General features: G+C 35.7%; 1 protein-coding gene across 5 annotated transcripts in view; it reads left to right on the top strand.

Moving 5' to 3' along the window:
• Positions 1-13,713, top strand: part of HEATR5A (HEAT repeat containing 5A) — a 62,381-nt gene that overhangs the window by 33,804 nt on the left and 14,864 nt on the right. For 3 of the 5 annotated variants that reach the window (XM_030452240.1, XM_030452239.1, XM_030452242.1), the window contains 12 exons: positions 1,330-1,493; positions 1,615-1,790; positions 2,955-3,060; positions 3,736-3,926; positions 4,337-4,496; positions 5,248-5,437; positions 5,980-6,149; positions 8,853-8,879; positions 10,705-10,843; positions 11,220-11,399; positions 12,221-12,460; positions 13,197-13,378. In XM_030452240.1, the coding sequence (XP_030308100.1) occupies positions 1,330-1,493; positions 1,615-1,790; positions 2,955-3,060; positions 3,736-3,926; positions 4,337-4,496; positions 5,248-5,437; positions 5,980-6,149; positions 8,853-8,879; positions 10,705-10,843; positions 11,220-11,399; positions 12,221-12,460; positions 13,197-13,378 (1,925 nt within the window). The remainder of the gene's footprint in view (positions 1-1,329; positions 1,494-1,614; positions 1,791-2,954; positions 3,061-3,735; positions 3,927-4,336; positions 4,497-5,247; positions 5,438-5,979; positions 6,150-8,852; positions 8,880-10,704; positions 10,844-11,219; positions 11,400-12,220; positions 12,461-13,196; positions 13,379-13,713) is intronic. The other 2 variants (XM_030452243.1, XM_030452241.1) reach the window with 1 other exon arrangement.

The raw sequence follows: 13,713 nt of genomic DNA, 5'->3' as shown, positions 1-13,713 counted from the left end.
TTTTCTTTTAATTGTGGTCTACAGTAATTAATGAAAGAGCAGCTTCTAGTTGGTTTTAAAAATTATTTTTTAAGGCTCAATTTCTGTCGTTTTCACGTGCTGTCTGTGCATCTTGGAATACACTTGTTAGTGCTAACCTTTTACATTAGATTGGAGTTAAGCATGTGAGGAAAAATTACATACTTGCTAATTAGTCAGGGAGGCAGGCAAAGCAACAGATGCCTACAGAGGAGAGAGAGAGGCTGATGAGGACAGGAGGTTGGGGGCCGGGGGGAGAAAATCTCAGAGTAGATTCAAGGTTCAGGAGGGGTAAAATAGGTGGTTGCAGCTACCAGCTCCAGCTGTAGAAATGGTTCTGCTTCTAATGATGAGCTGCTGGCAACTGTGTTGTCCCACTTTTTGGAACTTTTGGGCATTGAAAAATGATGAGCAAAGGAGTAATTGTATGATCATCTATCAATGAAACTGAATGCAAAGAAGTGGATATGTGGGGTAAGCCCCCCCTTAATGCTGATATTTCCCAGCTACTGAGGACTTGACTTTACCATCTTAGTGCTCTGGAGGTAAATTCTTATGTTATATTTGCAGAAAGAGCATTATGTTCTTTAAGATCAATTAAGCAGTGTTTTTCAGCACAATTTACCTATCAGATAAATCAGAGCTTTCTTGTCATGTGTGGATCACACTGGAATTGTTCTCTCAGTGCTGGGACTATTTTAATAACCTATGACAATCTAACAGGATGCCAAATGGTTTTGTTTATGTATAATGTACAATCTCATCTAAAATGTTATGTACAAAAATATGTAAAGGTTTTAACTAGCAGTGTAAGTTATTGCAATGTAACTTAGAGCAAACTTCTCATGCTTTGCTTTTTGAGTCCAAACACCTCAAATAGGAGAGCAAGTTCTGCAGCTTTTGGTTATTTATCAGACTTATGGCTGTTTTAAATTACAGCTGGCCAAGCCCAAGTATTCCTGTGTGTTTATGTAATATGTTCCACAACATTAATTTTCAGGAAATAGAATAAAACATGTCTGTGCTTGAAACTGCCTTTTTTCCTGTAATTTTAAATGTAACTAATTTACTGGGTTAGCAGTTTTATGGCATTATGCCTTCTGTAAAGGAAAAGGTTTCTGGTTTTCAGTTTCTAGATTGCTGTGTGTGCTTAGTTTGCTTAACCTAGGTAGTTCTCCATTCAACTATTTGAAGACTTAAGAAAAATGTTAGATAGCTGTTGCTATTTCAGTGCAAAAACCTTGCTCCCAAAGTTGCTTGTGGCAAGTAATTAACAAAAAATTTTAAATATTTTTTTCCTTTAATTTAAAGGAAGCTTCTGTGCTGTTCTGAAAGAATTAGTGGCTGACTTGACTGTCCCAGATAGCCAGATTGATGCCTCTACATTCTTGCTTCCACCTCTTTGTAATGAGAATGATCTCCTTTTACTTGGTCCCTTACTGCAGGAGAGTGACCACAGATTTATTGAAGAGCAGGTACTTTTCCATCTAGTATAATGGTAGAATTATATTTTCATACAATTCTGTATGTTTGGGTCAGTGCTGGTTTCGACTTAATCGACAAAAATATGATTGTCACTTTTTTTACTTCTCACAGCTCCTTCTAGGTAACAGCATAGCTGGTGGCAGCCTGGAGTTTGATCCATACTCAATTTATGAGAAAGTTGCAAAAGGTGATTCAGTACCTAAACCACTACCTCCTGTATTGTCTGTTATCAGTGCAGCATCTCGTCTTTTTGGAGTTATTTTTTCCCATGTAGCAGAGTCTCACAGGTAAAGTGGTAATTGTGACTGTAACTGTTGGGGAATTTGGGAGATGCTAAAAGATGGTCACAGTGAAAACACAAGCAAACAATTCTGGAAAAATAATGAATTGTATAAGTGGATTCTGTAAACCATCTGAATAATATCATTCGGACTAACAGATTATTAGCATTTCTGTTTGAAGTTTGTCACAAATAGTTAATTCTACAAAAAAGGCAGTGAGAGATTATTGTCATTACAATACATTCTGTTGACCAAGAAAAATGTTTTGTTTAAATAGCCAGATCAAAACAGAAGCTATTTTAAGAAATGTTATACAGTTATTATAGCATTTAATACATAGTTACTAAATGCTTTAGAACCAAAGAGGAGCAAAAGAGCTGGGAGGCTGTAGTAAAATATAATCTTTATCCTGCTTCATTCTTTATAAAAATGGGTGGGAGGAAACAAGAGTGAGTCTCTTAGCAGAGTGCTGTCAAAGTACAAGAATGCTTGAAAGGGATTGCAGACTTCTCTCAGTTTTGTGTATGTGTTTATCTATCTTCCTACTGCACATTTGGCATTTTGTTTTGTTTCGTGTTTATAAACACAGCCATTTCTGAGGCATGAAATTCCTCAAAAATTTTGCATATTGTTGCTTATTCTGTCTGCTGCTGTGTGTATTTTTTTTTTGTCTAGGGTTTTTTGCCCCTACTGTAGCCAGGTTGCTCGTTGGTTTTCTTCATCTCTTTTTCAAGACCTCATCTAATTGCTGCAGATAACTGCATTTTCCTTTTCTTTTCCTTTTCCCTCCTCCTTTCTCAATTGTAAGCCAAGCCAAAATGCATCATTCCTATTCACAATTCTGTTAATGTAACATCTGTGTAATGTTATTTAGATACAAATGATTATCTCTGAATATATAAGCTATAAGGAAGAAAACAAAAGCGTAACAGTCATTTTCTTAGAGTAATTACATATTCTGGTATAGAAAACAAAAATATTTTTTTGTAGCAGACATGGATGCCAGTTGAAGGAAAATGCTCAAGAGTTAGGATAAAAGATGTGTTTCACTTCTGTTTCTATAATACATGGGCTTTGTTTTGGGTTTTAAAATAAAAAATCAATTTAAAAAAAAAGCTTTTTTGTTTCCTTGATTTATAATCTGTCGTTTCTTTTCTGTTTTTGTTTAAGGCTCCAGGTGCTAGAACAGCTGTTGAATTCAATAAAGAAAACAAAAGGATCACGGCAGCAAATAGTACAGCTCAATGTTGTGTCAGCCTTTTCTACTTCCTTAAAGGTAAAGCTCCTTTGTTTCCCACCTTTGTTTCTCTCTCTTTCTCTCTGTTACTAAAGCATGGCATCTGTTGGTTCAAATGTGTCTGCACAGAATTTCTTATTTTGATTAACAGTCAGGGTGATGATGAGTCCTGTTTTCTGTGGCAGTATATTTTTTTTTGTTAACGTCATACTTTTATTAAGTGCTGAAGCATCACAGTTTTGGGGGTTTTTTTAATGTTAAAAAGGTTAGGGAAACCCATTCTAACACCCTGCAGTATAGTAGCATCCATACTATTGTAATTCAAATAGGAGAGAGATGGAAAAAGTCTGTTTTTATAATTTCTGTCTTTATCTGGTCTCTTCCATATTTCTTACTTGCTGTCATTTTTCTGGTAATTATGCACTGTTTTTCTTCTTGATGTTATTTCCTGAATTTTATGCTATGCTGATTTATTTTCTACTGCAATCTATCCAGTATTTCTTAAAATCAGAATGTTGCTATTATAATGTTGTGCTGTGTGTACTCTTATCTAGAGTTAAGACTTTTAACTTCCAGAAATAAAACAAGAGGAATTTTTCAGATAAAAGAGGAAGAAAATGAAACTTCTGCAGTCTTGTAATTTGCGCATGGCTGATGGAAAAACACAATCTGATTACTGTCTAGCTATTTAATATATTTATTTTCTATTTTTAGCACTTGGCTAACTGCAAGGGAAGTTTAGGTCCAGAAGAAGTTAGAAGGTCTGCCCTGACATTGGTAATAGGTGCCTTGGAAAGCAATAGTCCACTCCTAAGATGTGCTGCTGCAGAGTGTTTGGCCAGATTGGCACAGGTGGTTTCTGACAGTGCCTTCACTGCTGGATTAGCTCAAGTCAGTTTTGACAAGTAAGTTCAGGAAAAGTTAAAAGTGTGTGAGCTAATGAAAATGTCTGAGAAAACATAATGGGGGCTATTATGATAGTAATTTTTAAAAGCTGATATCCTTTCACTTCAGAAATTAGCAGGGAAAAGTACCACCTCAATTCTGCATGTATTCCTTAGTTTTGCTGGTCTTTAAGAAGACTGTCTAAGTAAGCATGTAAACTTTCAAAGCAAATTTGCTGCTGCTCTCTCAATATCATTGAAATGTATTTTTGGTACTTCCTTTAGCCAAGAAATGATATCTGAACATTGAATTTTTGCTATGTACCAGTGTTTAATAAGTATTTTTCTGATTATGTACTAGAATTTCCATTTGTAGATGTTACATAGTATCAGTCTTGGTGATCACACTAACTGCTTTCTTTTTTGAATAGGCTAAAATCTGCTAGGGATGTGGTATCAAGAACAGGTCATTCTTTGGCTCTGGGATGTCTGTATAGATACCTAGGAGGAATAGGTTCTACTCAACACCTGAATGCATGTGTTGGAATCCTTTATACTTTATCTCAGGATAGTACTTCTCCTGATGTACAGGTAATTGCCATTTACCTGAAAATATTATGTTGCCAATTAACTGATTCATATTCTGGAGCATACTTTCTTTCTTGTAAGAATAATACTTCACAACTTCTCATTAGCTCAGGTAATGGCTGGAGCAGAAAAAGCAATGAAAACTATAGGGTCTGCTCAAAATCCACCTTCCAAGCAAGAATTTTGGGATATGGGAGTTTCTTACTTAATGGCTGATGGGGCTGATAAGGCAAATATATGCTGGCTTCAAAACCAATATCTGATGTTTTAGGAATTGAGAAATTTCATGTTCACCTATATCTTGACCTTGACTAGATCAAACATAGGTTTTTTGTTTGTGTCAGTTTTTGTCTCTGATATGAAATTTACTTCACAGCATTTTTTGTCAAAGGGTTATGTAGTAATGAACAGCAGCTCTTCTATTTTTTGTAATCTACTTGTTCTTTCCTGTGGAACTATTAAAAAATTACAGAAAGTATAATGTATTTGAGGAATAATATTCACTTTTAAATTAATTTAGTATTAGCTACTTATTTTTTAATTAACAGTGACAAATTTAAAATAGTTCATTGCAGAACATACTTGCAAAATATTACTTATTAAGCATTGGATTCTTACAGCTTCTTTATGTAATCTCTCTCTTTGTCCCTTTGCAACCTAGAAGTGCAAAGTTTATTGCACTCAATGACTGAATTTCACTTGAACTATAAATGGTTATCCTAAAGACATCAGCATGACTTCTCTTATTTTACAGGCATGGGCACTACATTCTCTGTCACTGATAGTAGATTTAGCTGGCCCCTTATATCACACACATGTGGAACCTACCTTATCTCTTGTTCTCATGTTGTTGTTGACTGTGCCTCCTGCTTATGCTGAAGTTCACCAAAGTCTTGGTCGCTGTTTAAATGCACTTATTACCACTCTGGGCCCTGAGTTGCAAGGTATGCAGTATACAATAGTGTGAGCTTTGGTTTTTGCTAAACATTTTTTGAATGTGTAATTCAAGTTTTATCATCAAATAAGTGCATGCTAAGTTTTTTCCTTGTAAGACAGTATCTTGCTGGCCATGAGCTTGTACAATCAAGATGATAGGACTGCTAGTTTTACAGAAGTGGTATCTCCTTTTGACATCTTTTCCTTTGTTTGAAGTATTCTCTAAGGTTTCAGCCTTGGGCAGAAAATTTTTACATTTAGCTTGAAAACAGAAGGTATAAAAATTCCAAGAGATAGGAGACAGTTTATGTCTTAGTTATGTTGCGGATGTTGAAAATTTGTTCTAAATCAACTTTTCGATACCTGGACACTGAAATTGCCACACAGTGATGTGACTGTTTCTCATTGATAAAAGAGTATAACATAGATACAAAAAGTATCTTCAAGAGGATGAGAGTTATGTGTGGCCTACGAAAATGACAGGTTATTGTGTTTTGAAAAACATAGTTAAAAAGACCCCAACAAATTACCTTTCTTCTTCCAAATGCAGGCAGCAGTACAACAATTTCAGCCTTAAGAACTTCCTGCCTCCTTGGATGTGCAGTGATGCAGGATAATCCTGACTGTCTTGTTCAGGCTCAAGCCATCTCTTGCCTTCAGCAGCTTCACATGTTTGCTCCTAGACATGTCAACTTGTCTAGCCTTGTAAGCTGCCTATGTGTGAGTACACATTTACTGGTCTATACACTTGTGTTTTAAAATATTTTGTTCAGAAACACTTATAATATGCAGATGCTTTTTTAGCCAGAGAAAGCAATCATTATGTAGGGATGAAGTGTTCTATATCCTCATACAGGCAAGTATCCTCTATTTTTTCAGGGTTTTTTTCCCCGTTTCTGCTTCCTCTTTACAAGATGAGCACATACTGTAAAAAATTTAGCCTTCCAGTCTGCTTGCAAGTGCATTCTGCTGTGCTTACTAAGGCCACTTGTCTGGCCTTAGTATATACCACCCACTACAACTTTGTGCTGGATGTTTACCAGATATTTTTTATGTGGACCAATATTTTTCCTCTGTTGCTTTTTATGCCTTAGGTGAAGGATTGATTTAAAAAAAAATTGTACTAGTTACTGATAATTGATTTCATTGTTTGTCTTTTTTAATGATGGTGAAAAAATGTCCATTTCTCTCTCCTGAAGTTTCAGTAGCGTGACTGCTTCAGTATATTGACTTCTCAGTCAGTATAAAAATTTCTGGCACGTAAGTAATAGTTAGACTAGGTCTTTGTAAAAAATTTAAATTCTCTTTCGAGCATATTCAACAGTGAGTTGAGGGCTTGTGTTTGCTTGCTGGAGCTTGTTTTTGGTTGGTTTTTTTTTTTCGGTTTGGTTCCCCTCCTCTCAAACTTTCTCTTTGATTATCTGCTCTTCCAAAGTTCTTAATTCTGTGAGGAAAGGATAATATTTTTCTGGTAGTTATCAGCCTTGTGTGTTTTCAAGGGCTAGCTAGGGATTTTGAGGGACATTTTTTTGCTTTTTTTCTTTCATGAGGCTGTCTAGTCTCCCTGTAAATCAGAGAGAAACAAAAAAACAGATAATAAGGTATGGTGGTTTTTTTGTTAATCTCTGTTGTTAACACAGTTCTTATTCACATTTTTCTTGAGGTAGCACTTGTATATATTAGTAAGCACATATTGATTTTGTATAAAGTTTAGATTCCTTTATTTTATTCAGTTTGACTGGAAACATGACTGAGAGAGACAAGAAAAATTGAAGGAAAAGATCTTTCATGTGTTAGGAATGGATGTGTTAGTTGCAGAAGAACTGAAACTCATCTGAAATGTTCTTTATTTTAACACGCAACAGCTATGATTTTCTGTTCTCTGGGTAAACTCAATTTTTCTTGCACTGATAAAATCACAACAAGTCCTGTAAGTCACTCTCTTACTTAGAAGCTGTATTAGCATTTGGGATCATATACAAGTTCATGTAAAACATGATCTTTCTACCTTCTAGCAAGTGCCTACTAATAACACAGGATCTTGTGATAAAGTTGTCTTGTCTATATGATACTACTGATTTTATTGGTCTTACAAATTACCTCATAGTAACAGTACTTTATGAACTTTATAATATTCATTTAAAGGAAGCATGGCTCATGGCTGGAGCGTGTATGTTTGTGCATCTGTCTCTATGTGTATGTTCACCTCTACTCCAGAAATAATTGTGATCTTCACAGGGTAGGAGTCCACCAAAGTCAGTGGCCTTATATAGATGATCTTTTCTCATTATTATGAACAGTTACAAAACTGTGGCCAATTTTGTTGATACTGACATTTCAGTAAACGTCTATAAATCTCCCACAGGTGTCATAAACAAAGCAGGTTTTGAGAGGGTGCTTTGTAAGTCTCCAAGAAGATCATTGCACAAGCAGACTTTTGCATTTGTAAAATTCACCATCCATCCACATTGTTTCTGCCCACTGAATAACCATCTTGCCAGGGAAGAAGAGTGAACTATTGGACTGGACCTGAAATCTGCTCTTGACTGTGGGTTGCCTTGCAAGGTGACCTTTAGCAAGTCATGCTCCACAAATTTAAATTTCTGCAAGTGCAAAACAAAGTGTGACTGTCCTCTCTTCCCTCCCTATTTTTTTTCTCTCTTGTTTTCTTCCCTCTTCTTCTTTCTCTTTACTAGTGTAGCTTTAGGGGTGCCAACACAAAAGCTGCCTCTTCCACCTGTCTTCCCACCCCCTAGAGCAATGTATGGTTCAGGTCCACAAACTATTTAGACCATTCAGTTTGTGACTATGCTAGTACTAAGAAAACATGACTCCAGCAATGGGTACAGAGCTTCATTAGCTCTTGTTTTTTTGTGTTTTTTTTTCCAATTGTGTACGTTTTCCTGCCGATATCTAGCTTCCCTTCTTCATCCTCTGAAAGTATTCCTTATTTGTCAACTGGACTTTTTTTCACAGTGCTTTGCATCTGACATTGGAATTCTTATCCTGTCAGTTACATTCTTGGCTCCTGCAGAACCGAAATCATATGCTTTTAATTATGCCTAGCATTGTATTTAAAACTAACTTATGTGAGCACAGACATCTAAAGAGCTTATCTGTATAAGCTTATGATGTAGCAAGCACCAGTTTTCAGCTGCAAGACATTGAAGATATTTTGAAACACAATAAGTATCCAATGTCAGTAATTATGCTGTGCTGTTGTCTTAATACTATTTAATTGCTAATTTTAGAGGCAGCTGGCTTGCAGTTTAGCTGTGTTCAATATTAAATACAAGATAAGTAAACTATGCAAGATTCTCAATTTAAGTATATAGTGAATTTACATGTGGTTTTGTGTGGTTGATATCACTGATATCTGTATATGGTTTTGTCATGACTGGTTTGTCATTTGTTTTTGTGCAGGAAATCTTGTTGGATTATTCTGTGTTGGTAGGTCCTTGTGCCTTGTTAATCCTAAACTTCTGCAGCTTGCAGTGGTGTGTTTTATTTATTTCATCTTTTATTCTTTCCTTTTAACCATTTAAATGTAATTTCTTTTAGCATGTCAAGTGACATTTGATTGTCATCTTAACCAGAACCTTTCTAACTATCTGCAGATGGCAGACATACATTTCATTTATGTGCTTAGTGGGGTGTAATTTTGTTTTTAACATGTTGAGTACAGAAAGGGAACTGTTTGTTCTTTTAAGTTTGTATGTGATGCTTGCATTTTCTGTCTGTTGTTTAGCCCTGTCCCTTGCTTAGAACATGAGAGAATGAGAGAGATGGAAAATGTGCATCTTGCATTATTCAGTATCCTGAATTGGATCATCTGGGTTTTCCCTATTAAAAATGAGCACGCATTTGATGCATGTCCAACTTGCAGTAGATGTGTAGCCTGCTTTCATAGTTGTTGCATTAAAAGCCTCACTTGTTTTAAAAGTTTCAATTAAAGTGTCTTGCAGACATGCTTATTGATTCAGGTTTCTTTTCTTTTAGAAGAATTATGCAGAGATAAAATCTTGATGTGTATTAAATATGTAATTTTAAGTATTGTTGATTCATGTGAATCCATAGAAATTTGGAAGATTAAGAGTTTTGTTAATGTAACAAAGCTGAAATAACTTTTTTGTCCTTAAGTTGTGCTTTTTAACTGAATGTAAACTAATTTATATTAGTCATTTTGACTAAAATATATTGACCTCTGACAAATCAGGAGCATGATCTTATTGCAAGGTTTCCCAGCAGCAGACACTCAGCCCTGTCTATTTTAAGGGTGGAGACATCTTAGAATACACAATTGCTTAGTTTTAGAGAATAATCTTTTTGATGATAGCCTAAGATTAATATATATATTTAAAAAAAACCCACAAAAACCAAACCCTGCATAAACTCTGGTGTAGCCATCTTGCCTGGCTACATATCTGGTTCACTGTATCTTCTGGATCATCTTCAGAATGTTCTTAGAATTGTAAAGCAAGGAAAAAAAAATCAGAAAGCTCCACTATATCTTGGATTTTTAAAGTGTTTTTCTTGTTCCTGTAGCAATGAGCCTTTTATCTTGTATTTTTCAGTATGAAAAAACCAAATACTGGCCTGGTGATGTTAAAATTGGGTGCTGCTATAGACTTTTTTGCTAGAAACTGCTCAGGAGAGCTGACCTGTCTCAGTGTGATACATTCACCAGTAGCTCTCAGTCCTTCCTCTCACCTCTCCTAAAATACCATTTAATGTAATCCCAGTCTACAATATTTTTTGTATTGCAATTGCAGCAGTGTTCCCTCTGCCCTTTATTATAAACTTCTTTTCATGTATGGAGTTCAGATTTACTAGAGCCTGGTGACTGTCACACCCTTGGTCACACTGGCATTTCTCTAGTTAAATCTGAGAGTGATTTGAGAAATTTTCTCTTGCACTGAGTTTTCAATCCCATTGTATATACTTTGTAGTCAAAGAAAAGAGTTAATTGTTTCCTGGGATCACAGATTCAGCTGTTGCTTAATGGGGTTCTTTCTACTGGTATGAATGGGAGCTAGATCTGGCCCCAAACTAGACTTATAAGTTACCCTTGGAGGGAAAATGTTAAAAGTACTGATAACCTTGGGGAAAAAAAAAAAAAAAAAAAGCTGAGCAAAAATAACATCAATTCATCACTTACACAATGCTGACTTAACAGACTTGTTATAACAGCAATTATTCATAGAATACCAGCCTTACTGAGGTATTACTATGAAGGTTTGTTACCCCTTTCACTTTTTATTCTTGCATGTTTCAGATGAATCTCTGTAGCTCATACTTGTTACTGAGGCGTGCAGTGGTAGCTTGCTTGCGTCAGCTGGTGCAAAGAGAAGCTGCAGAGGTATCGGAATATGCTGTTGCATTGGTTAAAGAAAGCAGAGAAGATTTTACTCCAGGTAATATATTGAAGTTCAGAGATCAGAGAACTTGGTAGTGAATTTTCAGCATACTCTACTATGGGTATAAAAACTACACCCTCCCCGGAAGTGTTCAAGGCCAGGTTGGATGGGGCTTTGAGGATTCGATTTGGTTTTCCCCTGGGGTAATTTTCTTCCTGTTGTTAGTATGTTCCCATGAAAGTTCAAAGTATGTTTTGTATTCAGATTATTTAGATACAGTATTAAAGCAAACAATGCTATTATTGCAAAAGTATTTCAGAGCTAGGTAATTGTTCACAAGATCCTCTGCATGCAACCTTCAGTGAGGTTTCTGTGGTTGCTACTGCAGTTTTGTGGTGTACAGCATTCAGCTCACAAACTTTGTTCTTAGCAGATGTTAACATCAGAGAAATAGGCCTGGAGGGGGCATTGCTGGGCCTGCTGGACAAAGAGCTGGATCAAAGATTGTGCAGAGATATCAAAGAAACTCTGACTCATATGCTTACTTCAATGGCAGTCGAAAAGCTCTCCTTCTGGCTGAAGCTTTGTAAAGATGTTCTTGCTGCCTCAGCTGGTAAGTCCTAATACACTTTAGTTGAAATCACAATGAAAATAAGGCCTGCAGCAGTCCAGTGTGTCACTGAGGGAAAGTATTCTTGTTTCTTGAATGATTAACATTTAAAAAGTGTATTGTCATCCTTAATATTGAAACACTGGACACCCTGATTTAGTTCTTTCAGAAAGAATATGATTTTGTCCTTTCTTATTGCCTTTTCCCTACTGAACAAGCTTTTGTAAACATTTTAGTATGGCTTGCCTGTTCATATTCTTGTTGATTTATAGTCCTAACATTAACTTATTTCTATATCAGAAGTGGAAGTGCAGATTATATTTAAGCTGTGAACCCTGTGCAATTACCTACAAGAAAAATATTTAGACTCTCCTATTAATGATAGGAATTATGCAGTCTCACTATGTCATGATGAAACTCTTGAGCAATAAAATTAATTACTACGCAGAATACTGTGTGGGAAAAAATTATTTCTTATGCCTGGAATACAAGGGGAAAACTTTTTTAATTTAGATCTTAAAGGTTGGGTTTGTTTTTTTTTCCTTTCACTTTTTTCACTGCACCTCTTCTTCATGTACCTTCATGGTACTGAACTTTTCTTCCAACAAGTAATATCAACCATATGATTTTTTTTTTTTAATATATTTTACTTCTGATTCTAACATTTACTTTTAGACATGGAGATTGAAGGGAATCACAGTGAGCCAGGGGCTAGAGATGGGCTTTGGGAAGAATTTCTCAAGAGACCTACTGTAGTTTTCAGTTACAATAAGAATATTTTTATTTCTTCTCCCCTTCCCCACTGCCCTGTGTCCTAAATACAGATTTCAATGCAGTAGCTTCAGTAGATACCACTCAAGAAGAGGAAACTGCCAAAGGGGATGATATATCTGTACTAACATCTGACAGCGATGAGAGGTTCCATCCATTCAGGAATCCACGATGGTCTACCAGAGTTTTTGCTGCAGAGTGTGTTTGTAAAATTATAAGCCAGTGTGAAAATGCAGGCAGTGCACATTTTGACATAACTTTGGCTCAGGAAAGAAAACAACGTGATTCAAGAGGTATGTGTTAAGCACTGAAAGAATTTCACAGAATACAAAGTATGCTTAAAATAAATGTTAGCTCTGCATCTTAATAAAATCCATCATAAATTTGTTGTTTGTAAACATTGAAACCTTTAGTAAGTCTGTTTAGAAAACTGTATTTATTAAGGTCTAGCAATTTTTATTTGCCAAAATATTAGTGTGTCATCACAGCATTTAAACTCACTTTTCCTGGCTTCCTGGTTATAGTACCAGGGCATATGCACAGGAAAGCAATTTTTCTGCATAAGCATTGGCAGTCAGAAACGGTAGCTGGCATCAGCCTACAGCATCATAGTTTGATATACGGGAATATGACTAAACAACTCCACTTTTTTTTCTTTCCATAATTTGCATAACTCCCAGTAGAACCACCATGTCAATTTTCAGTACCTTGCTCTGTTTATCAGGAGGTGTTTTCCTCAGAGTTCTTTTTAGAAAATTACCTTGCACATAAATATATTTATACTTCATTCTAAATACTTTTTTTTCATAATCAAATGGAAAGGAGCCTAGATCAGCTAGCATAAGGTGTCCAGTAAGGTTCTTGTATGTGTAAGATCCACCTTGAGTAAATCCTTGATATGCAGTAAGGTAAAATTTACAATACACCTTTTGAGAATGTTGGAAAATATATGTATATTATAAAATGTAATATGTCTAAATCTGAATTTAATAAAGCTATTTTATTTTTTTATTTCTGTTTTCTCTTCAGGTGACTTTTTGGTATTGCATTTAGCTGACTTGATCCGTATGGCTTTTATGGCTGCCACAGATCACAGTGATCAACTTCGTCTTTCTGGGCTTCAAACATTGCTGATTGTTGTTCGGAAGTTTGCAGCTGTTCCAGAGCCAGAGTTTCCAGGTCATGTCATTCTGGAGCAGTATCAAGCCAATGTAAGCACCATTGCTAATAACTCAGAAAAGCTTAGAGTTACAGTCAGTTAATCACTGATAGAAATTCGGTGTTTGCAGTGCTTAGTGCTAGAGTTTGGTTTCAGTGAGCTTGTTAGTGAAACTGTAACTTATTTCTTCAGACTGAACTTTCTTAGAAAGCATCTTTTCAGTAGGCATATAGTGGTTTAGCCCCAGGAATTACTAGAAACAACAATCATTTAAAACTCAATTTAGAATTAAGTAGTCTGCACACCAGAGGTCATACTAGATTTTGGTCGATAAATAAACTAGAGGAGGTGAAAATATGGACTGTACTCACAAGGTCTGTGGTTGAG

The sequence above is a fragment of the Calypte anna genome, chromosome 5A (assembly GCF_003957555.1).
Source record: "Calypte anna isolate BGI_N300 chromosome 5A, bCalAnn1_v1.p, whole genome shotgun sequence".
Taxonomy (NCBI): domain Eukaryota; kingdom Metazoa; phylum Chordata; class Aves; order Apodiformes; family Trochilidae; genus Calypte; species Calypte anna.
The sequence above is the reverse complement of the archived record's forward strand: the minus strand, read 5'-3'. Positions and strand labels throughout refer to the sequence as shown.